Below are 27,302 nucleotides of genomic sequence, written 5' to 3' on the forward strand. Positions count from 1 at the left end.
AAAAAAAAAAACACACTCACAAAATTGAATGTCACCATGGGAACAGTCTAAAGTTGATTTTGGAAAGAGGCTCATTTCCTACAGCTTTTCTGTTGGCATAAAAATAATGTCACTGAACTGTATCAGAAGCAAGTCCTTTATGAAGTATCGTCTCTAAAGATACCAGTCAGTTCTGAAAATATCCTCCCTAATGGCTGCAGTTCTTTAGTTTCTGAAGCAGAATAAAGGGCTCAGACAGGTTTCTTCCCTGTTTTCCTCAACAAGAAACACACCCCAAGCTACCACCAGTGTGATCTAATTCAATCATTCTTCAGCCTGTAATGTGTAATAAGTGTCAGTATGGAAAAATTCCTTCTTAGAAGAACAATTAAAACTTAAAGCAGTCATCCTGGTTGGCTGGCTGAACAAACGACACATGTTCACACAAGAATAATTCAGTCAACCGTCTTAATAAGGATTTACTTTAAACAGAACCTTGTATGGGTACACTAGACTCAGTCTCATTAAGGAGTAAGTTGGATTTTTATACAGCATGAACCATTGGCAATCTAAAACAGACCCACTGAAGAATGGAATGGAGAATCAAATGCAATGTTTCAGACCCAAGCTCTATGTGCCTTTAATAACTTCTTTTTCCTTTTCTTTTTTTTTTTTTGAGAGAGTGCACACTACGACAGACATTTGCATTTATCATGTTTTTAACTTCTTTTCTAAGGATGAACTCTCTGAATCTGCATCTTCCAACTCCGCTCTGTGTCTTTTCAGTCCTCCGAAAGATTGAGTGCCCTCACTGCCCGTAGGATGCAAGTCAGCAGTATCCTCTCTTGTGCTCACGTTGTAGCTGTTGGAGTCCATTTCAGACAGGCAGCAGTCTTTGTGCAAGCTCACACCCATCTGTACAAGGTTGCCATTATCAGCATTTGAGCGCACCTGTAGTCCTTGCGTCACAGCCTCCTGCTCTCCAAAACTCTGTCCGTTGCTGAAGCACGAAGGGCGAAGATGCAAGTGGCCGTTATTGTGGTTAACACAGGAGGTCTCGAGGCTCCTCTCCTCACTGTCATCAGTCTGGTTTCTGGAGCAGTGACCCGACATGCCACAGACGGCAACAGTGGAGAATGGAGGGACCAGTGAGTGATGGCTTGATGCTGGTTGACAGTTCTGACTATTTTTCTGTTCCACATGTCCTGCTATCTGAATGCAAGGTTCTTCAGTACAACTATTTAGCCCTTTGCGGTTAGCTTTTCCATTGAGCTTTGTAGTCTCAAAAGAATGCTCTATACCTCCACTGCTAGTGTCTTCAGATGTGTTTTCTTGACCCTCCGTTCGCCGCTGATTGTCACATTCATGAGCTTGACCATTACTAGAATTTTCTATCAAGCCACATTCTTTTAAAGTTTCTTTGTTGTGGCCTTCAGTAGAAAGAGCTGGGGAACCTTGAGGAACTACTGAACTCAAGTTCCTAGCATCTTCCTTATTTAGCGAGTGTGCTGTACTGTGCCTTCCACTAGTTCCTGGTTTCCCTTCATCATTCTCTCCATCTCCTCTGGAGGATTCACCATCTTTACTAGCTGAATATGATATGTAAGAATAATGAAGCCATTTGTAAGCTTTGTAAATCTTTCTCTCCACCGATTCACTGTCTGAACAAGGAGAAGTCCTTTCTTTGAGAACTTCTTTGTTGGCTGAACTCCTTTCTGGCGAAGAAGCTGGAGAAGAAGAAAGATCATCTACTTTGATCTGGGGGTAATCATAGATGTCCTCACCTATGTAGGGGGTCACATTCTCTGTGTTAGTGCTAGTCCTTTCCTCCTTTTGCACCTTCTGTCGGCGCCTCAGCGCATTGCGTTGCCTCATAGATGTGCGTCGTTCATTCAGTTCCTCTTCATCTTCTGTACTGCTGCTGGAGCTGCTGGATTCGTTCTCCTCAGGGCTGGGGGACCGTGGCCGTGGGAAAAGGTCCGTATCTAGTTCTGGCTCACAGGTATTGTCATCAGAGTCAGACTCATTGGAAAGGGCCAGGAGACGTTTGTCCTGATACTTTCTCAGTGCAGAGAGCCTCTGCTGACGGGAAGCCACGTCTTCTCTGGCTGAGGGGGATTCAGTTGATCTTAAGGCCCTTAAGTTATAGGCAGTTTCATCAGACTCTTCAGCCACATGTGGTGGGGAGTGATGCAAAGAGGCGGAAGATTCCGACTCGCTGTAAGCGGAGCGTTCGCTTACTCCTGCATGGAGCTGCAGGATTGTACTCTCACTGAGGTCACTGTCCGAGTCAGAACTCCAGCCCTCGATCTCCCGGCGCACAAGGGAGTCAAAAAAGGCCATCATCCGTGGATCTTCCTGGACTGACTGGTTGGCATAATCATGGGACAAACCACTACCACTGTTCAACACAAGACTGATGTACTCTTCATGAGTGTAGAGGCAACGTGAATCATCCTCAATTCTACCATCCAGATCCCCTGTGCAGTCAGGCTGCTTGTAAGGACTCCAGATCTGTAACAGAAAACAAAAAAATATGTACATCTTCGAATTCATAAGCTATTATAAGCATTTGAAATAAAACAGTAGTGCAAATACCCATAACAATTGCAAGTTCCAGATTGTTTTTATTAAATTTTACGCATCAGACCCATACTTACAAGTATTACAGAGATGTGGGGTTTTTTTCTCCCCTTTTACAAATGTGGTTTTCCTGCATCTACTTCACCCATCCAGAATTTAAAAGCTTTCAGACTGCAGATTATCCATCATTTCAATATTTCATTGTGTAACTATTTCTCCCAAATTGCAGGGCTCTATTTTTATATAACAGGGGATGCTTACTCACTAACGGTAAGAATAGTTTGTTGCCTACAATACAGTCTTAGCACTAATGAAGGCACTTGTTTCCCAGGAAACTAGAGTTGCTTGTGCCAGTGATGTAGAGTAACATTTCAGCCAGCTGCATAATCAGTCACACCTGATCAGCAGGCAGGGAGCTGAATGTATAGAGGTGAAAAGCAGAGCTGCACTACGCCCTTTAGGGAACAGCTGTGAAGGAAAGAAAGCGTCCAGCATCCTCTCAGGACACAGCAGCAGTTTGAGTTAGTGGGAAAAGGTAAAGGAGAAGAGTTTTACTGAAAGCTACTTTTGAAGTGGAGAGAGTAACATGGTGAGGTGTAATGACTTCACCAATAGCAACAGCCTTGGCTGTGCTATCTAGCCTTCCCTCAGTTTTCCTGGTGTGGAGGGGAAAAGTGCTGGGGGAGCGGGGAAGCCCCAAAGAAGATCCACCAATATCCCTAAGAAACTGGTAATCCATAGCACACGTAGTAGCTGGATCTCCTTACCTTTCTCAATTTTACTCACAGATTTGGGGACAATTTGTTTAAGGCACTCATTGGACGACTATCACTTTATTCTAGCTCAATTGTTAACGTGATGCGCAACACTTACAGGAAGCCGAGCTAGTATGTAGCTTATCCACAATACTACCTTAAAGTTCTGCTTATAAAATATCTGATTTCAGTCGTGCTTTGCTTTTAGCACACTAACAACCTCAGGGAAAAAAAATCCTATGCCAGCTGTCTATACCAGGGTTGGCCTTTCGAGATAGGGTTTTGCAAAAACATCCAACTCTTTCCCAACAGAAATCAGTCAAGTTTTGTTCCAAGTAGACAAAACCACTAACAAAAAAAGTATTTTGCCTGGATAAATGAGATAATCAGCACTCATCTTACAGATACGTAGTTAACACATGCAACATAATCTGATACTACCATGACAAGCACTATAAAAAAAGCCCACGAGAATGCAGTTTGGTATTCACAGAAATTTTCAACGGCATACAGTAAAACCTTACACCTTTAATATTGGAAGTAAAACAAAATAAATTATCTTGCAGCTAGTTGTTTGGCACAGCCAAATTTTAGATGTACAGGTAATCTTTATTCTGGATTTCTCCCCAACTTGAATGCCTTTACTTTGCACTCCCTGTAATTTATGGTTAACAGAGCTTCCACATATGATCTGTCTGTGCAGATAAAAGATACTCTATTCCAAAATTAAAGTGGGCTACAGATATAACTTTTTCTGTATGGCAATCATCAAGCTGCCTTTTCTGAACAAAGGCAAAGGAATTTTCCGTTGCGTTACATTAGCCTGTTCCTAGGAACATGCCTCAATATCAAAGCGTATTCACTATTTGTACGTAATTGCTATTTTTACTCTTTGCAGTACTTAAGCAAATTCTCTTCCAGTACAGTTCATTGATATAATACTTGAAACCAGAATGAAGACAGTCTCCATTGCTTGGTTCAAGCACTGCACTTACTAGACACCTAGCTCATGGGAGAAGCATCAGGTTTGCACAAAGATAACAAAACCCAACATAAGCCCACTACATATAGACTTCCATCAACCATACTTAACCTTTTTGTATTATTCAAAAGAATAGAAAGAATCTCTCTTCATCCTCTAATTATTTCCCATGCTTCACCTCCTAAATACAACATAGGGAAGAGCCTTCTCTCAGTGGATGCCTGAGAAAGATTGTTGATTTGGGGATACACTAAGTTGTTTAATAGAAAAATAGAACTCTACCTGCTCAAAGGACTATTCTGAGTTGCTGCCTTCTTGATGATTTAACTAGCACGTGTTCAGTACCTTCTCTCACAATTTATCAGATCTTTTCCCCTCTTTGTCCCACTACTGAGCATTTCAGCAAGTAGATCAGACCTTTTTGCATTTCAGAAGCATATACCTTCTTGTAAATGCTTCATACAGTACGCGTGGACAAGCAGGCTGGCATGCTCCTTCCTCAAATAGTCTTAGCAGTGTTAGATTGATCACTAGGTTTTATAAAACTATTTTTTTAAGCAAGAGAATTAGAAAACTCTTAGATTCTGTATGAATCAATATAAACGGAGGAGAGGTAGTCTGCTCTGAAGTCTCTCTGGCAAAGGTCTGTTTTATCATGAAAAGTCATCTAAAAAGGTACATAAAGTGTGCACAGAGAGATTTGACATCCTCATTAGTGCTAACAGATCTTTCTGCTCACTCTGCAAGCATCAGAGAAAATACAGCAGTGTTAAATATTGAAAAGATAGCTACACTATAAAGAGTCTATAGTGAGGCTTTTCCCTTCCAAGACAGATTTGTTCAGAGAGAAGGAGTAAATAATAAAGAGAAGTCACAGGAATTCAGGATGAATACCTATTTGTACAGGATCAGATGTCTCTGGAGATTGATACCCCTACTTCTTAGACGTTGCCATGAGGGAGTGTGAGGGCCTGCCAGAGTCCCAGAGAGAAATCATACTAAGAATCTATCCTTGGCAGAACCGGGAAGTCTTTAAAATGGCAGCAACTGGTGCAGTGCTCTCTGTGGCATCCAAAATGGGCTTCTTTGTAAATGGAATGCCTTTGCCTTTTTCTCATCCTCTGACTGATGCCATGTCAAGGAAGGATGTGAGCAAATTGGAGAAAATAAGTTGGCAAATCATCTCACTGAAGCAGCAATCTATCATGAAATTCTTTCTCTGTGTGACGATTACGGAGCTGAATATTACTCAGTGATGCCCCAAGTATGGATATAAAAATAGGAACAATAAAAAAAAGGGGAGTACAAAACTGGTTCTCTACTTCAGCAGAGATGCTTCAGAGAACGCCTTTGAATTGCTTGCTTGTATTGCACGATGGCAAACCCCCAAATTTTACAACAAAAAAGTAGTTATGCCTGTAGCGTGAGAATAATTAAAAACAGCTATATTAGATTATCTGATTAGGCAAAGGCAGCTAGCCACAATGACATTAATCTGTCACCATATCAACGTGGGCAAATAGACTTTGCTATCTTTGATATACTGATGATTTTTAAACAAATGGGACCTACAACAGTACTGCTCAGTTACACAGTACTCCATTTCCAATACAAAACAGTATTTCTTTCTGAAAATCTTTATGCACTTTATCTATTTTATCTTTTCTGGAACTGTCTTCTAGCTGCGTAATTCTCTCTAAGCCCCACGCATCAGAGGGAATGCCTCATTTATTTCTCCTGCACAATTTGTTTTCCTGACAGTACATCCCAATGTCTCACACACTTAACTGAGGGGAAAGTGTTATTTTTCTATTTGATATTGCTTTAGCCTTTGTGGCGAATGTTTGCTGCAAATAATAATTTTAGTTCACAGCTGTGCTTTTCCATGCAATTTTACTGAGGTTCAGGTTTTTGAAATGGAGGGCAATGAACAATTCATTTGGGTTGATGTGTCCAGCACACACTGTCTGGAGTCAAGGCTTCTAGTATCCTTTACTAATGAGCTTGTTAAGTCTTATTTTAGGTTTCTGAAACCTCCTTACTTGAATATTCACACACCCCTCCTCGTCTTATCCATTGTATTCTCATCCCCAGCCGCAACCAAACCCTAAATCATTGAGTTACTGAATTATATTCTTGCAGGTGCTTTACAACAAAATAGAACTAAAACAAAAAACCCATAACCTCAAAGGTCAAAATCATTCTTGTGAATACTATTCATTTCAGCAGGGCTAGGCCTGAGATGAATTTGTATCTCATTTGCAATCAGCATTAAAATAGCAAGCGTGTTGGCAGAAGCACGTGGAATTATTGAATGGCTTGTCTGTATCACACCTTGACGTTGGTGCTATCAGTTCCTCACTTCCAGAAGTACTAAATTTAGGCCAGCTAGTCTAAAAATTAAGGGCTCAGACAAACAACTACTTGAATCCACATTTTTAATTCATCACAGAGTTTCTACAATTGAGGGAATGGAATACCAGCCAGTGAAGTTATCTTCTGTAATTTACTTCCAGAAAGACTTTTAGAAGACACTTGAAGGAGAGTAAAAGGAAGGACACTTCTTAAGGAACTGATTAAAAGAAAGAAACAAATAAAAACCGACAAAATAAGAAAACATAAAAAAACCTAACTACCATTTTTATTTATGGCTCTTCCTCTTGTCATCTCAAGTTCTCCGAGCGAGCACATCAAGCATTTATATGGGGAAAGACAGCCAGCCATGTAAGGCAAGGACTTGTGTTCCCAGCTGTTTTTAATGCAGTAATTAGCCCCTCAGAACTGCTGGTGGTGTTTTGCCTGTTTTGCCCTTCTGCTAGTGGCAGTTACTAGCCTTCAGCCCACCTGTAGAAGTAACTGGAATGAAGAAACCACCATTGTATGGTCACCCACAAATGGCTGCTCAGTAAGACAGCACCTTTAAAGAGCGAAGTCACGCAGATCAGACAAGATATGAGCCTTAAAACAACCTGATCCCCAAACGAGGCATGCTACAAGCTGAGACAAAATGACATACAACAAAAGGGTAAGAAGTTCTGGCTCACTAATAAACTTAATACATGAAACGCCCTTCCCTTAATTTGTTTCTAGCTTGCAATGTTTGGGGAATTCAGTTCCTTCAAAGCAGCTACACAAGTTCCACTGCACATACTGCGACACAACAGGCATTCTCTTCTAAGGAAGCAGTCAAGCAGAGGTGTCTTTGAAAGAGTTACACAACCTGTGACTGGAGCCTTAATCGAACTAACCTTTTAATCACTAGGTAAAAAAAAAAAAAAGCCAAAACCCTAGCAGATGTACACAAAAGCAACACAGGGGATGTTTATACCAATGCTAATCCAACAGTCTAAGAACACTCATGCAGGAAGGATTCATCGGGTGAAGGGTCAGCAGATCTAAAACCCAAAAGGGAGAATTCAGGCTGTGAATCAAGTTCCCAAAGCAAAAAAAAAAAAAAAATGCCTCTGGCAAAACTGTTGTTAAACAGTGGCAGTTTCACTGCTTGAAAATTGAAAAATCAGTGAGCTGCTAAGACTGTTTGATGGACTTTTGTTCAAAGCCTGGATTTGACAGATTTGCGATCAAACCTGTCAGAGGGACACAGATGAAGAAAAAAGTAGAAAAGCAAACTAAAGTATCAGTGGAAGGTAGAAGAGAAGGAAAGCTGAACTACAATCAGAACCCAAACGCTGATAGTAGCTGTAATGCAAGTGAAGCAGCTGGGCATTGGGCCATGGTCCCAGGGTTTTGGGCCAGTTCTGGTACATAAGTTGCAGACCACTAACACATTCCTTTGCAGGACAAGTTCATTCAGTCAACTTGTAGCTGACTAAAGCATTTACTAATATTCAAATGACCTCATTTATAGCCACACGCAGGTAAGACTTTTATGAAATCATTCAAAAAATAGTTAGAAGTAGCATCAGTTCTCATTAGACTACTAAAAAATTAAATAGTTCTACTTTCTTTCATCCTGTTGATAAACCATAATTATAGCAAAATTTCTATGGCAGCAGAACACGAAGTGCATTAGTGTAGCATAATCCCCCGCCTCACCACCCTCCACCTCTGCTATTAGAAATGACAAAAAAAAGTTTCTGCCTTGCTCCCACAATATTGACTGTCTTTCCTTAAGGAAAGGAAGTTTTAGAACCTAACTTTGCTATCTCTTTACATTCCACATAAAAAAGAGCACAAATTTTCTAAAAATACTGTACATTGCTGGATTCAGAATAGACATATTGTGGAAGCTATTAAGAGTCCTGTTTCCTCTGGAAGCTCCAGAAAGGTATGTTGAATTGATTCAATGCAGAAGTGTGTTCAAAAATTATAGAAGGGCTCCTGAGGCAGTATGTGGGCCAAATTCAGCTAGGTCAGGCTAGGCTAAGGCTCAATGAAGGCTCTCTTTGGAGAGACTTCATTAAATTTTAGCCCAAAGTACCAGAAGTCTTAAGAGATGACATGTTACAGCTGTGATCAAACTCTCCAGAGAAGGACTGTTTGCGTGATAGTTCAGTTATGTACAGAAAGAAACTGGAAAAAAAATCCTTTGTCAAGGTACAAATTCAGGATAATCTGATATTATCCATTATATCTAAAACCTTTAAAATTGAAACAGAGTTTACAGTTGAAATGCCCAATTAAAAATTTGCATCAGTTTAGCCAGCAAATGAGACATACCACTTCACAAATAACTAAGATGAGAAGACAGGATGGGTGTGAAAAAGAACGATGCTGAGCAAAACAAAGCATTTCTTCCTGAAATATTGAAAGAACACATTTTCTGATAATTAATCTTACCTTTATAATCTTTTCAACGCCAGAAGAACAGATCATGTAAGTGTGGGGATTAAACCGGACTTGGTTTACAATTGACCGATGACCTTTCAATACCATAAAAGCACCATTGACGACCCTGCCAATGCCACCTAGGGGAAAAGCAAGAACACACTGAAATGAATAATTATATCTTCATATTGCTTCCATTCATAATCATTTAAAGTCATATTATATTTGACAATGCACTTCAGCTTTATTTTGCAATATTTTAAGGCCTACGTTGGCTGCAGAATTCCAATTTTATGAGCAATGCCCTATGAAAAGCTGCAAGTTTGATGAAAAGCATCCTTCTTGCAAATTAGGACTTGGAGGCTAGCTTTAGTTCAACTATCTAAACAAACAATGAAGGTTTTTGACCTAATATGACAAGTATGTGAATAAGAACAACATACATACATAATGAAATCACCAGTGAAACCATTGTGCCTAAGGCATGACACTACTCACAGTTTGTAAATCTGAAGCAGAGGCAAATAAAGAGGTTGACTTAATTAATAGCTATACTCTGTTTTTTAAATTTATTTTTTAAATCAGCAATTCATTACTGTCACAGTTGACTCTAGTCTGATGGGTAGGAATCTAAAGGAGGCAATCTTCAAGGCTACAAACCTGAGTTACTACATTACAGCAGGACTTAGTATAGCCTTCCCTAGACCGGGATCTATAACAACTCGTATTTCCGTGAATCAAGCTTAGAGAGGGATCTGAAATAACATATCTGACCAGTGGGTTACATCATTCTTTGTCACAAGGCAGGGAATTAGCTGAAGTGGAATGCTTTTGTGCTAATGGCAAAACTCAAAACAGAAGCCAGATAATTTTTCTGCTTGGTCATTGGCTCTTACTAGGTCTATATACCAAAGCACGAAACTGTCCCACAGTAATTTTTTATATTAATAGATTCACACAATTAAAACCATAAGTTTGTTAGAAAGTACACCTGTGTATCTGAATAAACAAGTGTCAATCAACATGCTATGATTAACATCTTCAGTGAAAGAAACCAAAACTTTTAAAAGAGGGAAAGTAAAACCTGAAAACCACTTCAGAGGAAAACAATCTTGCTATTTACAACTTCAAACGTCGTAAGCACACTTTACAGAAAGTTAAAATAATTTCATTAGCTTCTGTGCTGCTTATAGTCATCTCAACACTAAACAAGTAAACTTTATGTTCTTCTCGCTGAAGATGTTTGCTATCCTCCTTTGTCCTCAACAGGAGCTCTTTCAGCTGAAATAGCTGCTGCCTTAAGCCCTGAGCCCAGTGTTGAACAACTTGTCTTCTAAAACAGAGAGTCGGAGTTCTCCTGCAATGCACATTTTCCTAAAGAAAAACTTGCATTAACACTAAAGAGTAGCAAGATAGAAGGGTCAAGAAAAAAAAAAGAAAAAAAAAGGCATTCCTATATCACCTTCAATTTGTCCGGTTACATAAATGATAAACTGCAATTAGTGAGGTTGTGTTCAGCCCCTTTCCTCTTAGAAAAAGTACTCTATCCCTTCTTCCACTCATAACTACACTCTGAAGACCAGACCAATGCATACATGGTGTACAAACCATGATAAGGATTTAGAAGCAAGGAGTCATCCAGCTCCTAAGAATCCAGAGATAGATCTTTTTACTGCTTTTGTAAATTGTTCTGTTTGCACAAATGAATTTTTGCAGACCAAACTGCAGTCTCATGGCACTTTGCGATAGAAAGATAATGAGCCTGAAGAAAGGAAAAGAGATAGCAAGTAACCCCAAGGACCAAAACGCATGGCCATTTTAAAGACTTTGTATATAGAATGAAAGCTCATTTGAAATTAAGAAAACTTGAAAGGGAGACAATCACTCCAGTTAACTCCTAAATACATTCATCGAAACTGCACTGAGACTGAGCTACCTGGACCAGTTCTATAAGTTCTGCCTTCAGCCACTGGAGCAAGATTCCACCAGTGTAAGCAAAGTCGACTGAGAAGTAACTGATTGGAGAGCAAGTTCATTAAATGCCAAATTGGGCTCTTTTGATTTTCTTTTCCGTTTTATGAGTTTCCTCATGTCCTTTCATTCTGCTCACCCTGCTAGACATTCGTGACCACATTTATGGCTGATGGCAAGTTGCCCTACTCCCACAGCATTCCTTCCAGCCAAATCACAGTTGTCAGTCCAATTGCATCTATCAAGCCAATGGTAGATGGTTACATCAAGTCCAGTTCTCAATGCGTTTATCTTGACCTAGCAGACAAATGTTCCAGGAAAGAGGGCCTCAGGAATGAAGAGACAATTTGCTTAGGAAATGTTTACAAGTCTGTAAGTAATGCCTAAAACAAGTTTTAACTATCCATGGTCTCTAGCTGCCTGAATTCAGTACAAAACAAGAAATACGACCTATGAAACACTCACAAAAGAGCCAGAAGTTAAAGAAACAATGAGCAAAGAAAGAATTATAATGGAGATGAAATACAAATTTAGGGCACCAATATCTTGGGCTGCATTTTCAAGTCAGTCATTAGCCTTTTGTGGTACTGTCAGCAGTGTGAATTAACCCGTGGTTATTTTGCTAGTAAAACAACGAAAACAGTTTTTTAATGCCAGAAATGTCTTCTTGCATTAAACTTTAAATGTTTATCAATACACTAAGAGCACCAGATGAAAAGTGCACATCATACCACATCTAGAACACAGCTCTCCCTAGGCTGTCATCAAATTCAGACAGTGTCTGAAGCCCAGAAAGCCAACCGCATCCTGGGCTGCATCAAAAGAAGCGTGGCCAGCAGGTCGAGGGAGGTGATTCTGCCCCTCTACTCCACCCTGCTGAGACCCAGCTAGAGTACTTCATCCAGCTCTGGGCTCCCCAGCACAAGAAACACATGGACCTGTTGGAGCAGGTGCAAAGGAGGGTCACAAAAATGATCAGAGGGATGTAACACCTCTCCTACGAGGACAGGCTGAGAGAGTTAGGATTGTTCAGCCTGGAGAAAAGAAGGCTCTGAGGAGATCTTGTAGCAGCTTTTCATTAAAGGGGGCTTATAAGAAAGACAGAGAGAGACTTTTTACCCAAGGCCTGTAGCAACAGAAGGGGCAACAGTTTTAAGCCGAAAGAGCGTAGATTTATATTGAATATAATAAAGAACTTTTTTAGAATGAGGGTGGTGATACACTGGAGCAGGTTGCCTGTGGATGTCTGTGGATGTGCCATCTTTGGAAGTGTTCAAGGTCAGGGTGGACGGGGCTTTGAGCAACCTGATCTAGTGAAAGATATCCCTGCCCTTAACGGAGGTCACTTCCAACCCAAACCATTCTGTGATTCTATGAAGGAACTCCAAAACTTTCTGCTTTAATATTCAAGTTCCCAAAATTCCTTTTAAGCTGCTAACAGTAAAATCAGAGGAAGCACAGTACTAGAACAACCTTCACTCCTCTTAGAGTGAAGGTGAAGTTCCCCACAAAGCCTCTTAAAACAACTAACTACTCAATTTACAGGAAAAGTCTCCTAGGAGCAGATTACTGCAATCACAAATCTTAGCAGTCAGTTTATTCTGGTAGTATGAGAGGTTTTAATAATTTAAACCAAAAAGTATTGACTCCAGCAATACTCTGATAATCTTTGTGTCAAATATAATAGACTGCCCCAGAACCTCAGTTTTGGACAACCCCTTGCCTGATGCAATTTCAGTCTACCAACTCCTACGTGCTTAGGCGAAATCTCTTAAGTTAGTGCTTAATGCAGAGCCTTCTACATCCTTATCCTGACAGTGGTCCCTTCATTTTATAGTGGCCCAGCAAACTTGGTATCGTATTACATGAATAGCTGCATGGCGGACACATGCCTGTGTCCAGACTTGTCTGGAATCCCCTGGTCTCTCAGCAGAGGCTTTGCTGAAGCCATCCAGCTTCTAGCCATCTCACAGTGTGAGTTAAGTTTGCTCATGTCTGCTGGCAAAAATAAAGCACATCTGTACATTAAGTGGAGGTTCGCCATAAACTGCTCAAATTCCTGAGACTATCTTCCTTTTTTTGCATGTAATAATTTCTATTTCTTTTTGCTGTCTTCACTTGAACTGGTATTTTTATTTGCATTGTTTCAGCAGAATTGACCTCTGCTATCCCAACAACGTCCAAATTTTGCTTTGGAGGTTTGAGGGTTTTTTTAGGGGATGGGAGTGTTGTTTGTTTGCTTTTGAATTTAGTGCTATGCACAGGTCCTGCAATCGCTTTAGTATGGCAGCTTTTATATTCTTAGGTAGTTACCATGTGTATAAGCAGTGTTTATACAGAAGCCTACATATGTTGTTAATAATATTACTAAGAAAAAAAAGTCTTAAAGTCTTCAGAGGCTGATTATGCTGATTTTAAAAGCTTTCTAACTTTGTAACCTCTAAGCATGGGAGGGAAGGGATAGAGATATACTAGCTGGTTTTACAATACTTTCCAAAATTGCTATGCGTAAAGACAGTTCTGAGTAGTGGTTTAGTGTTCTAGCTGGGCTGGTCAATGTTTTTTTGGTCAGCTTTTATTTGATACACAAAGTGAAATGTCAAGAAAATCTCTCTTCCTCTATACCCTGCAAATAAGTGCTTCAAAGAGGAGCAAAACAAAGTCTCAAAAAATTCTTTAAATGATATCCTACTGTAATGTCTGACCAGCTGGAAGAAATAACTTGTAAAAGGCTAATTCTGCAGTCTACATTTTAACACAGATTTCCCCTACACAGATTTGACAAGAATACCATGGCAACGCAAGGAACATCCACAGGCTCTGATATAGACAGAAGGAATAATACAACGCTTTGAAGTAGTAGATGTCTACTAAGTTGCCAAAGTGATTACTTCTTGGTTTGCTTTATTATTTTATGTTTTATACATTATGCTAATTAAATCCTCATTAATTATGCAGCTCTGTAACTGTTTATGCAAATGGGATGACATTTCACATATTGAGAACATGCTGGATGATACATACCAACTATTTAAAAAACCACTAGTAAATCATAATAAAGGCGAGTGAGGTATTTGGACAGCAATCTGACTGCCCAGGCACAAGTTCCACAACACGTAGCACTGTTTAAAAAAAACAAACTAGAAGAATGAATTATTTGAAGAATAAGGAAAAAGAAAGGAAGTGATAGATTATTATGAAAAGTGCCCTAGTGCAGAAATCCTGTAAGAATGTAGAACAGTCTCTAAACTAATGGAAGCTGCATTGTTCTAAACATTAAAAAAACCCAACAACTGTCAAAGCGCTGGAGAACTTGCTGGGATAAGGAACAATCCTCCACTGGCTCTGTAACAGAGGAATTAAATGACCTCATTGAGAAGAAGTCCTTTCTATCTAGGACACTGAAAAAGAAGTCCCACTGGTTGTTCATATAAGGTAGAAAGACGTTCCACAGACTAAAGCATAACTTCATACAAGCCTTGTGAATTATTCAAAGTGTTGAAAACTCCTGAGAAGAACCAGATATTTGCAGCTGCTGCCAGTGTGCCATAGCATACCATTCCACTGTAGTACTTGGCACTGCAGTAGAAAGCTCGTTTAAAATTAATTTAGTTTTCATTAATAATATTCCGGGACACATTTAGACCGTAGGCCACAGCCCTGCATTTGAATCCTATGAGGTCATGATGCATTTACGGAAGAGACATACCATAGTTTAGAAAGCTAATGCATAGCACAATGCAAGCAAATACACACAGCATATAGGGCCTCTGCCTGCAGTGCAGCGGATTATGTTTAGATTCCTTAAAAAGTCTCTCCCTGGTCACTCACACACCTGTATTTGTTTTGTACAACAGATGCCAGCAGATGGCTTTGCTCCTCAGAGACCCATGTGTAGAGAAGCTAGGTTTAAACACAAGCACTCTTGCCCTGCAAGCACAGGGCCCTGCAGCATTCCTTATAGAGGGATCAGGAATCTGACTCCAGCTCTGCCAACAGCCAGAGCAACTTCAAGGTTTCTCAGCAGCACAGGCAAAACTGACTTGGGTCACATCAAATATGGAGTAAGAACAGCAAGGGCTGGCTAAGATCCTTTCTCCTCTGAGCATGGTAAGAGCAGACAGTTTGGAGGAGGCACCAGGGGACTCCGGCTTAGTACTTCTGCTACTACAAGAGAAAGCGAAAGGAAGTGCCTCCCCATAAGAAAGCAGCTCCAACTCCATCTGCAGACTGCTTCCTTTGGCACCTTCGAACCCACCCTCCTCCTGCCAGGCCAGGTGAAAGGATCAGAGTGGCCTTGCAGAGCTTCTGCATAAGCACATACGCCTAGAACCAGCCCTGGGTTGTGGTCTTGTACCTCTGCAGAGGTTCCAAAAGCCAAAGAAAAAAATTCATATTTAAACATCAGAAGCATATGCAGAAAGCTGGTGTGGTAGTGGCTATTTTTGGACATATATTTTCTTTCTTCTTTTGTTGCTGCTAAATATCTGCCATGTCTATCTATGCCTTATCTAGACCAACCTTCCCACTGTTGTTATCACCAGTAGAGCTGAACAACAATACGAAAACTAAGACAAAATTACTATAGAAACAAACTTTGGCACACCCTTTCCATTCTGTCCCCTCTCCTGGTCTGAGAGAGATTGCTCTTTTGGTGTGTTTAACTGTACAGGTCGTAATGGTTTTTACAATGTTATTGGAACCATGCAAATTCCACCATCAACTATGCTTTCTGAACATAAAGGGAATAAAGTAAGTGAAATTAACACACAACTGGTAGCTGGTTTTTGTTGTGGTTTTTTTGGTTTTGTTTTTTAAATGGAGGTGTGAAAACTGCTTGCCTGTGCATTTATTTTGTACAGGTAGCTGCAAACAAGTTCAATGCAATAAAGAGGAAGAAGTTTTGGTACAACCACATGGCTAGGTGCTGGAGACTAAGGCTTCTCCTGCCTCTCCCAGTGCTCATTGTCATTTTCAGCTTTCTAGGGCTGAATTAGGTATGAAACACGCCAAGGCCTGTAAGAAAAACACTCATAGATGCTCAATCTTCTTCCACTTGGCTACAGCACTACAAAGCACCCAACACTGCCTTGTTTTGTGATAGATGCCATCTAGCCAGGACATTTCCACAGGTTTCTGGTGTTACAAATCCACATTACATGGAAACCAGTCTAAATTCCACTGAATACAAGAACCTCTTCTACACCACCCTACCACTTACTTGCTGTGATAATCAAACTGTTCCATAGAACACTATGGTCAACACTGACCTGAAGGGAGAGACAAACCACAGTCCTAAAATTAAAACAGTTCAGATCCCAAGACCGTGCCTCAGAAAAATAAATTTTTAAAAAAATAAATATACAAACCTTCCAGAGCATGCTCCCCATCAGGCCAGGAGGCTCCCCCCGCCCCAACCCAACTGGTATGCATACATGCATGTGTGCACATATATGGAAATCTCAAAAATAGCTAAAGACATTAAGAAACACTTAATCATCTATTATTCATCTTCACTTATCAGCCTGGAACTTTGAGAACTTAAACCACAAGCTGTCTACAATGAGATAACCCTGTTTAAACATTGAGAAAAGATCTGTTGCTGAATTCTTCCAGCCTAAAGAGGTGTTTGCATTTACAATGACCAACAAGGAGAAAAAAAGGGAAGAAAAATTGCGTCAGTTCTGCTGAAAATTGGTGCAATTAGTTTAGTAACTGGACAATGACAGGCCCCTTCTTGCTAGCAGTTACAGTCAAAGACAGAATTAAAATAGGTTTTGAAATGCAGTTCGCTGTTCTGATTTAGTGAAGTTTTTCAGAAGTCTGGTGGCAGCCTGCTCACGTAAACTGAAGAATCCCCAACTGTCTTCTCAATCACAAATAAATATCCTATCCCTCACATAGCATCTTTGAGCAATATTTCAAAAGCAAGAGACAAGCTCTGAGTTGCAAAGATGATTCAGAGTAGTGGGTGAGGAATGTAAATTCCATTTTGCAAAACATTTGGTCTACTAAGCTCTCTATTACCCCACAAGACATGTCAGGTTCTGTCTTGAACATGGATTCTTCACCAGCTAAGATACCATGTTTATAGGAGTTAGGTTTAAATACTGCCTGAAGTGCTTATATGTTAACAGTCTTGCTTGGCAGGTCATGTAGGGCTTGATGTCTCTTCTCACTTCTAGGTTGCCTTGGAGTCAAGTAAAGGCCATGGAAACTCAGGACTGCTTTCCTTCTGCCAGACTAATGTATTAATTTTGCTAGAAACTCTGCCTCTGAAGAAAACTGGGATATATACTTTAAAGAGGAAACTGGATAACAATTCTGAAGCACAGTGGAAAGCTGGGTACTACCTGGATGGAGAAGAAAGTGGAAAAAAGAGCAAATTATTCCATCTTCAAGAAAGGACAAAAGGTGGTAAAAAAGCAACCAACCTTCTGGCATAGGAAATCCTGACCTATTCAGAATAATCCAAGATTGTGGAGGGCCAATAAAACTCTTCATCAGAATAGCTTCCTAAGCAATTTAGGAAATACCTTTTTTCACAGACCTCCCCAGCCTGAAGTAAATCCTAGTAACTGGATCGAACAAAACCGCTGGCAAAGTTTCCAGCTGAGGGGGAATGACTCAATGTAACCTACTGGGAGGACACCTCTAAACTACAGTTGTTTGCAAAAAACAGCAGAGTTTGTTCCACTTTCCTGGGAAAATACCTGCACAGGTAACCGCATTCCTCCAACTTGAAATATGTTTGCAATTGCCTGACTGGTGTTTTCCTTCCCACTTTTCTTCACCTCTCCTGTAGTAATGTTGCTAACCATTAGACAGCTAGTACTTGCTGCACCTGTGCTTAAGCAAAATAATCTATTTCAGAGTTGTCATTAAGAATGCAGCTCTGTAAAAGGATTTATGCTTGCAAAAAAGCTGCTATTTACAAATAGCTGATATAATGTAAAGGAGTTGTATTATAAATATTTATAGCAGCACAATGTCTGAATTCAACCGGAAGGTACAAATCAGTGAGAGAGATATTTTTATTTAAAATACCAACCAACAGTACAGGACATTACATCATCCTATTTTGTACGGTATTTTAAATGAAAGACCACGTTACACCCCCTCAGATCACAGGCCCAAAGACACTCCTATTTTAAGCTACAACATGAGAACAAGAAGTTTTCCATTGAAGCAGAAGGTTTCCAAGGTCTCCACATCCCTACAGCAAGACTCTTTCTCCAAGCAGGAAGCACAGCAACCTCTCTAGCTGAGCAATTATTCTGAACCACAGGATGAGATTTAAGAAAGGATGTTTCATCATTCATCATCATTTCATCATTCATCACATTAAAAACAGGCACAACCCTCCAAGAAGAGCTGAATGAAGAAAAGAAGAGCATCAGTAAGCCTATCACAGGTGATTTGGGTGACCAATGAATTATTTGCCACAGAAGCCAAATCTTTAGGACTAACAAAGCTCACAAGTTTCACTAAAACATTTCAATAAGAGAACTGCTCAAGTTACAAGAGACTAAGACATACAGCTCCTACTACAGGATCTTCTGAGCCCATTAAGCAACCACTGAGGGCACTTGACATTAAGTAATTAATTTTGTAACAGAAATGTTGCAAGTTTACTGACACCCTTCCTCAAGTTACAAGAACCAGAAACAAGAAAGCTGACCAAAACACAGATGACATTGTTTTGTGGTAATTCTAGCAAATTCAAGCACTCTTTGTGCAAAGGTCCCAGATAAAAAGTGTCATATGCAGCTGCCTGGCAAAAAAGTTTTCAAGAGCATCACAGCCACATAAACACAAAATCCCAAATCTAGAATTTACAAATGGAGTTAAGGACAAGTATAGTAATATGCATAAAATGTATGTCCACACATATGCACAGTCCACACATAAAAACATACAGATAAATAACTAATTTAAATGTATGCATCCTTTGTTTTAACTAAGGGGAAATTCCATAAGTGGTAATAACACAGTGTCAAATGTAAAAGGAAATCATACAAATTAAAAGGAAAGCGGGGAGAAGTCTCTATAAACCCTACCAAAGATAGAAGGCCAAGGCACTGGTACCTTTAGTAGGACCATCTTCAGGACTTCTGGACTGCAACATCAAATGTTGGCTAAATAAGCAATCCAAAATTAGAATGGCATTTTTCTCAAAACCCCGCCGTTAACCAAACCTTTTAGAGGCTAGTCATCCTCTCAGCTGTGACTATCAGCCTTTGAAAATGAAATAAAATATTTTCATTTTACCTCTAACGCAGCTTGTAATTTGCTCTCACTATTGCTAAAGCACCTGAGACCATGGGACAGCACTCAGTTGTACTTAATACCGCTAAAATACACAGTTTTAACTGTCAGAGACGTTAAAATGGAAACGGCAGAACATTTTCGTAGTCTTGAGTCTTTCAGTCAAGATTCAACACCCTTCCAAAAGAACACAGCGATTTGTTTCAACAGAAGAGATATGCTGTTATATGGCTTAGAGATAGCAGTGGATGATGTCATATTGCCAAACCCTACACAATAATAGACGGTATCAAATTAGGCACTGACCAACTGTGGCATCTACAACGCTACTGCTACATCCCACACACACTGCTGCTTTTCTTTAACACCCCCCTCCTCTACTTTCACACAGAGTTGAGGTAGTGCTACTTGCTTAGCACGTCTGCCCCAGCATGGGGAAGGGTCAGAAATGAGTCAAAAGTGGTCACTTCCAGCAGCTGATAGTGCTTCTCCACCCAGAAAGTAAAAAAAGCAAAACTGCTCTGCATTAGAAATCAGTGGGAGGGTTCTGGTGTAAGAGGAAAGAAAGAGGGGAAGAAAGGCCAATGCACTGGAGCTGGAAGGAGCAGCAGCCTATGAACCCAGCACCATTTTCTATTGCAAGCTTCATTGTGAGATGAAGTTTCTTAATAAGAGATCCTAAATTCTTCAGTGAACTCAGACAGGCTTAGAAGCAGCAGAATTGGCAGACAAGAGGGAGGAAAGACAGACTCTGCTCCAGCCACAGCTCTTTCTCTCCATCAGCTCATCTAGAAGATTTAAATGATCATTATATGAGAAGAGAAATAAAATCAGTACAATAAAAGATTCAAATGGCATTGGCCATTGTTATCCAGAGACCGAATTAGGCATTTGTAAACCCTCCCCCATCTAGCTTTCATCAGAATTACTCTAGATTCAGTGGCTGAGTGAGAACAGCAATTTTTCAAAAAAACCAAACAAGTATTTGTCAGACACCTGCTCCCTCTCCCCCAGATTCCAAAACAACAAAACTTACCTGCTTCTGGATCTGGAGGAATCCTCCACATATACAAATTGAAGTCATCAGAACCCGAAAGGATGTACTGTTAGGAATAAAAATAAAAGCAGTTTACCACAAAGTATCACCTGAATGATGTTATTTTATTGTTGATCTAGTTTCTCCAAACCAAAAGTGAGAAAAAAAATGATAAATTGTGTCATTCGTTGCACCTCACTGATCAACTTACCCTTAAAATGGGGGTGAAGTACCAGCACAAAAATGTTGCATGCATATAAATGGACCAAAATTCAAAAGCATGTTTCACGTCTCTAATGCCTACTGTCCAAAGTGTATGTTGTCTTTGCTAAATAAGGCTATGGATTTTGGTTGGCTTTAATACAAGCATGTCTAGATCAAACTCTCATATCTTGCAGCCTGCAACTCTGGTCTTTTTTTCATGTCAAAGTCTTTCATCCTTTTTTTCTCATCTCCTGAACTACCAAAGAAAACTCCATCAAACACATACCTAAGAAGAGAGGTAGCATGTCCACTACACACAAGCAAAAAATGTCTGACTCATCAGTCTACTAAGACCATCAAAAGTCAGTCACTGAGGATGATCTTAAACACTGAACAAAACCAAAGCTAAACACTCCTTGTCAGCAAGTCTCAGGCAATTTTAAAAAAAACCCCACATTTATCATGCTGTTCGTTTTTTCCTGGTTATGTTACTCTTGAAGAGATGGAAGGCTGCCCTTTTTCAACAGAGCATGAATGATAAGCAATCTCTTTATTGTACAGAAGTTTAAGCAATATGCAACTTGAAGTAGCTTAATATACTAGAAACACGCACTGGAATGACAGGTGACATTTGACGTGGTAAAAACCTTACGCCTCTCAGTTATGAGAGGCCACAAATTGTGCCTTGTCTCCAAATATCTCTTCTCCAATAAACCGTACTCGATGTCATTTCTCTCTCTCCCAAATTAGATGAGATGGCACATAGTGGAACCAAGGGCAGATTCCAATTCCAGTTATACTGGTGTAGACGGTGTAAATCTCTAGCCCTCAACTGACTAAAGGCTTCTGTTTAATCAATACAGTCCAGAAGTTGGGGTTTTCATTTTATTATTATTAGGGTGGAGGGAAAGGAGAAAAAGAAAGAAACGGATCAAGTTTGTCCCTTTTCTAATGTTTCATAGGAGACAAGTTCTGTTTTGTTTGGCTCACATGTAACTGGTTTCTGTCTTTCACTCTGCATGGATACATAAACTCATCAAGCAAAGTAACATCAAGCAGTGAGGAGACAAGTCCTGGAATAAAACAGGACTGAGAAGCAAATAAACAAAAAATATCCAGTAACACAGAGAAAACTGCTATAAATTTGCATATATTCTGTTTGCAATGCTAATTAAGTTCATGAAGTGTTTGGATATTTCCAGACACAAAAATGCAATAACCAACCACTAAAATCCCTTCTTTGGTTTCCTACATGACAATCTAACCATTCTTTTTTCTCTTAGTTTTAAGGATGTAGGATGTGAGTAAGCACTTGTGAATGCAATTCTGCTCATTTTCTGACAGATAAGAAGCACTGATCAAACAAAAGGTCCTTTAAAAACTTGTGCACACTAGTCCTGTATCACTCATAGACCCATCCTTTCCAAGCCAGAAAGTTATTTCTAAAAGCAAACATGTTCAAGCATTTAGGCAGCTTACCTTTGCCAAACTGACCTGATGGTGCCAGGAATATGTGCTTCCCTTTCATTTGACTGCTCATAAACGTTAGCCCACAGCAGGCTGAGCCACTGTGCCAAAACGACAGACATTAGGGCTCACACAGGCAACCTCCCAGCAACCAGAAAGTACATCTAACGTGTTTTGTTACACAAGAAACGCTACATGGAAAAAAAAGTCTTGTTTAAAGTTATGGAGATGTTGCCAATTATTAGTATTTATTACCAAATTCTGTGGTTGAAGCAGCAACTGGCTTGCCTAGAACATGCGGGGGAAAACAGACTTCTAAACCAGCCACAAAGCTCAGTATCTCGAATTTATGACCATAACACACTTTTTTTTTTTTTTCTCTAAACCAAACAAGTTCTAACAACTCCTCAATATGAGAGACATTTAGCACTTTACATCATAAATCAAAGCAAGCTACCACCAATGACAGGCTCCAAAGTGACAGATTTCAGATATCCTGCACCAGGCACGCAACACAGAAAAAACATGCAGGGAACAAGGTGTCTGTGAGACTCTTCAAATCAGCTTCTGAACTGATTTGCAGAGGAAAATACTGTATATCCTGCAAGACTCAATAGTCAATCATCTAGGAAATCTGGCATATCATTGCCCAACAAACAAGAACATAGTACGGGCAAAGACCACTGATCTGAGTATACTCCGTCTTGCTTTGCAGACAACAAAATTTAGAGTGCCCTTGCAGTGGTGTGTCCTAATGGCAATTTGACTGCACTATTAAGAGTGTAACCAGGTCAAGACAAGTGATTATTCCCCTCACAGTCCCTTTTGCAGCCATACCTGGAATATTGTGTCTGGTTTGGGTCCCCCAATACAAGAGTGACACTAATGACTTGGATAGAGAGTGGAGGAGGCTGAAGGCACATGTCCTGCAAGGAAAAGCTAAGCGAACTGGCCTTATTTAGCCAAAGGAAGAGAAAGTGAAGGGAGAGAGTGGACCCCAACAGTCTCCCACTGTCTGAATGAATACAAAGCAGCCGGGGAAGGACTCTTCAGTGGACGCTCAGGAAGCGACCGTCACAAGTCACAGCAAGGGAAATTCCAGCTGAGCTCAAAGGAACAGCATGTTCAGGAGAAGCATAACAAACACTATACCTCAGCCCCAGAAAGGCAGTGGAATCTCCACCCTTGCAAATCCTGAATTTACCTCTACAATTTCATGAGCAACCTGATCTGACTTTGAAGATGCTCTGCTTTGAGAAGCAGCTTAAGTCAGATGACCTCCAGAGCTCTCTTCTGATTCATTTTTTCAAAGATTACCAAAATAAAAAGGGAAATAATGGTTTTGGTGGATTGGGGTTGGTTTTGGGGTTGGGGGGTGGGAAGGGGAGAGGGCAGGAGAGGTGGGCAGTGTCAGGAAAATGCCCACCTGAAACCCTGACACTCCATCACACATCACAGCTTCATAAAAACTCCAATGGGAAGACAAACTTAGGCCACACAGAGGCACAAGCTGCAGTTCAGCACATGGACTTGCATAAATTCAGGTGGTCACAATTTGGGGAACTTATAGAAATAAATTATCCAATTATCTTAAAGTAGTTCAGAGAATCATAGAATAGCTGAGGCTGGACGGGACCTCTGGAGCACATTTGGTCCAACCACCCTGCTCAAGCAGGGTCACCTAGAGCCGATTGCCCAGGACCCACATCCAGAAGGCTTTTGAATATCTCCAATGGTGGAGATAGTCAATCCAGCTATCTCCAGCTAAGATAGTTCCTACCTACTTAAAAGCACCATGAAGTCCTTCTCCTCATTACTGTTTTCTAGCCTTTATGACATTTGCATCAATCAAATACACTTGGCCAAAATATTCTGGAGCGAATTAAGAGAAAATAAGTAGGAATGAATAAAGCATCTGCATTGCAATTTAAGTCTAGTCACAGAACAAAGCTCAGCACAGGATCTGAGCTGTTCTGAAGTGCTTACAGGTTTAATCTTGCAACTGAGACAGCCATCACTAAGTGCCAAAATCATTAATTGATAAAGTCATCTACACAAGTTTGATGTTGTAAGCAATGGGCTGTGAGTTGCAAAGTTTTTATATAAGTTGAAATTTTATTTCGATAGTTAGCTCTGCTAATAATTATCAGAAATAGATGATATTCCACAAAATGTCCAATTACTTTGTATCTCTGCCATTCCATTGCCATCACTGTAGCAGCCAGCATTGGTTTCCACTCTCTTTCCCCGTTAGGATACCTCTGGGGTACGTGTTTTCCTGCTGTTTTCACAATATAGAACTGAATCCCCAAATGTATTCCTTTTGTCCTTTACTGTAAGACCAGGTGATGGAGGTCTGAGAAGTAGAACGTGGTTTTTCAGACAGAGACCAAGAGACTGCCAGAAGCATAACTTTATGACTGCAGCTATTGCAATAAAGATGTGCCAGCTGAAGCTTCAAGAATAGACACCCAAGCTGCTAAAGCCAGAAACACGCCTCTTCCATGACATTTCAAAAAGAAACTCAATTCCAATTAGTACTCTCTGCATAAGACAATGGGAACCCAAAGCCTTTGGAGAGCACAGCTGGACTGACGTTACTAGGACATTTACATGATCATCTGTTAAAATTTTTCTTTGATGCATTCATTACTAGTGTAACAATAAGCCAATAGTTTTCCACACTAGTTGAAAGTTGGAGAATAAAGATTGAGAAAATGCAAGTTAGTCCATATTACTAGAAAATTCAAAGTAATAATTGCTATGAAGTGCACCAACCCCTAGTTAATAATGCTGAAATCCTGAGGGAACTGAGTAGACTTTTAAAAAGGAAGGAACAGAAAGGAAAGAAAAGAAAGGCATTGGGGTGGGGTAGATGAAAGAATGTCATGCCGCATACGCTTAGACTCCACTTTAATGGTGGCCAAGGATTTCTGGTCCTGAGGGGATTCGCAAAATGCCATTCTTAGCAGAGTACCTTCTATTCACTCACTTTAAGAACAAAAGCCCCGATAATCAAATCACAGAGGTAAGCCAGTGAGGGGCAAAAACATGCGCATTCACTGAGACAAGTAAATGGCTAAGACATCGTGCACTCTCCCTCCTCCCACACTCCCTCCCCAAAAGACAAACTGCAAGCAGAACATAACCTCAAGAACCAGTGCCGAATTCTGAATCAGACCAGACACTGTGTGAGGAGCTTAGATGCTCAGATGTCTGGGAGGGAAGAGACCAATATTAAAACCACCTGTTTCATTGTCTGCGTTTTTGCTGCTGTATCTGCCCAGGACTTCGGAAATCAACATTCACAATATTCACATGAACATGAGATTAGACAGAAAAACAGTTGCTAATAATTAATATTGGAGTTTTTTTAGAAGGAAAGAATCAGCTTCTATGTCTAGCTGTTAGCAACAATGACAGGAAAAGGCTTCCAGATGACTACAAGCTGCTGATTCAGAAGTTTGCCTTAGAAGGAAGAAAACTCTCAGGCGTGGTTAAGTCTGCTGCTGGAGAAAACACAAATTCAGTCTGAGCTTCAAGTACGCATAAAATGCTTAAAATGAACTACCACCAGGAATCTGGCAGAACTACTTTGGACTAGCGCTCCCCACTCATTCCACTGTAACTCTTCTCATTTTCTCTCTCCCCAAGGAAATTACAGCAGTTGATATAAATAAGTGGAGATCTAATCTGCTGCTGCTATAGTCTCGTAACAGTAGCATTAGCATTGCATTTTGCAGAGTACTACCACTCTGGGGAATTTATTTTTGTTCTTACCACTGCCAGTTTGAAAGCTTTCAAAATTCCACAGGCTACATTTCCTCAGGTGCTATTGAATATGGACTATTTCAATAAAATTGTATCTAAATCAAACTTTATTTTACAGTTTCCAACATCCACATTTCCTGTTTCCATAAAATTTCCTCTTATGACCTATATCGGAGACATCTTTAAGCTTTTGGCCCTAGACAAGGGACCAGCTGACATGGATCATTTTTCCAAAAGTATCAGCAAGTCTTTTCAATGGCCCTACTAATGTAGGGGAGAACAAGAAGAACATAGGGGAATTTGTCTTAAAAACACAAACCAAAAAGCACCATCACCATATAATTATAAATGGGTGAATTTGACGACGGGTAGTGGTACAGAGATGATAAACATTTGAAAAGTGATTGCTGCTAAGTTACTAACAGGAAAATGCTTGTTAGAGAGACGCAGGTTCCATGCTGCTGCTTACAGCTTTACTAACAAGTCAGCTCTGAAAGAGACTAAACTTCTTAAATCTCAATTCTCACTCACTTGAGCATGTCTGTCCTTTCCTCAGAGGGGCCAATGAAACTTGGGTCAGAAAAGATCAGAGCAGACAGAATTTTTCTGGGGCTTTTAGCAAGCTGTACCTTAGCTTCTTGAAGTAATGCAAAATCCACATGCTGGGGAAGAAGCACAGAGGCATCCAAATTTGAAACAGTTCTGCTGGTGCTTTTCACAGCACCTTTAAGAGGCAGGATGTACAGCCCTGCCATATATTGCTCGTAACTCATGGGGGGGGGGGGGGGGGGGTGTCAGCTTTTGCTTTTTTTCCTAGGACAACAGATAAAGAATCTGGATTGGTGGCAGTCTGCTAGGCTGAAGTCTTAACTCCTATTGAGAATATGAAAAGAGCTGCCTTGCACATCTTCTCTGTGGTGGGATATGCACGGAGGAAACCACAGTTTGACATGAAGCACCACTGAAGTCTGAAAAACATTATTTGTCCAAAAGAGATTGAAATTCAGAGCAATCAGCACTTTGGAGAAGGAATCCATTTACAGGAAGAACATAAAAACTGTGTATTTTTCCAAGGAGGAAAGGTATCCTAAGGAAACAGGGCTTATGCTATTTTGTTCTTTGTGGCATCTCTCCATCTCCAAGGACTTCTAAGCCTAATGGCCGATTTCAAATTTGAGAGAGGGCGAGGGTTCCAGAATTACGGACTGCCTAGAAACATTCTTTTACAAACAGGCAGACACACAGAGGAGAGAGAGAGAGACCCTTTAAGTAGCCACTGAGAGCAAAGCAGTACCATAATTACATCCCCCTACCTAAGCATCTGGACACCCAAATGGGAACTCATCCTTGAACCCAACAAAATCCCAATGATATCACCATGATCTGTTTCTAATGAACTATTTCAAAGGGGATTAGAAAGCAAGCTATAAATAAAAAAAAGCAAAAAGTAAGGAAGATCACCTCATATACACATATATATTTGTGTGTGTCCTTCTAT

General features: G+C 40.2%; 1 protein-coding gene across 1 annotated transcript in view; it reads right to left on the reverse strand.

The window, feature by feature from the left end:
* The window catches only part of DCAF5 (DDB1 and CUL4 associated factor 5), a 75,618-nt gene continuing 48,316 nt past the window's right edge, over positions 1–27,302 (reverse strand). The window contains exons 7-9 of the mRNA XM_054197900.1: positions 20,363–20,429; positions 9,100–9,227; positions 1–2,493 (exon numbers count right to left, since the gene is read on the reverse strand). Coding sequence (XP_054053875.1) covers positions 691–2,493; positions 9,100–9,227; positions 20,363–20,429 — 1,998 coding nt within the window. The 3' untranslated portion in view covers positions 1–690. The remainder of the gene's footprint in view (positions 2,494–9,099; positions 9,228–20,362; positions 20,430–27,302) is intronic.

Source organism: Rissa tridactyla, chromosome 4 (genome assembly GCF_028500815.1).
Source record: "Rissa tridactyla isolate bRisTri1 chromosome 4, bRisTri1.patW.cur.20221130, whole genome shotgun sequence".
Lineage (NCBI taxonomy): Eukaryota > Metazoa > Chordata > Aves > Charadriiformes > Laridae > Rissa > Rissa tridactyla.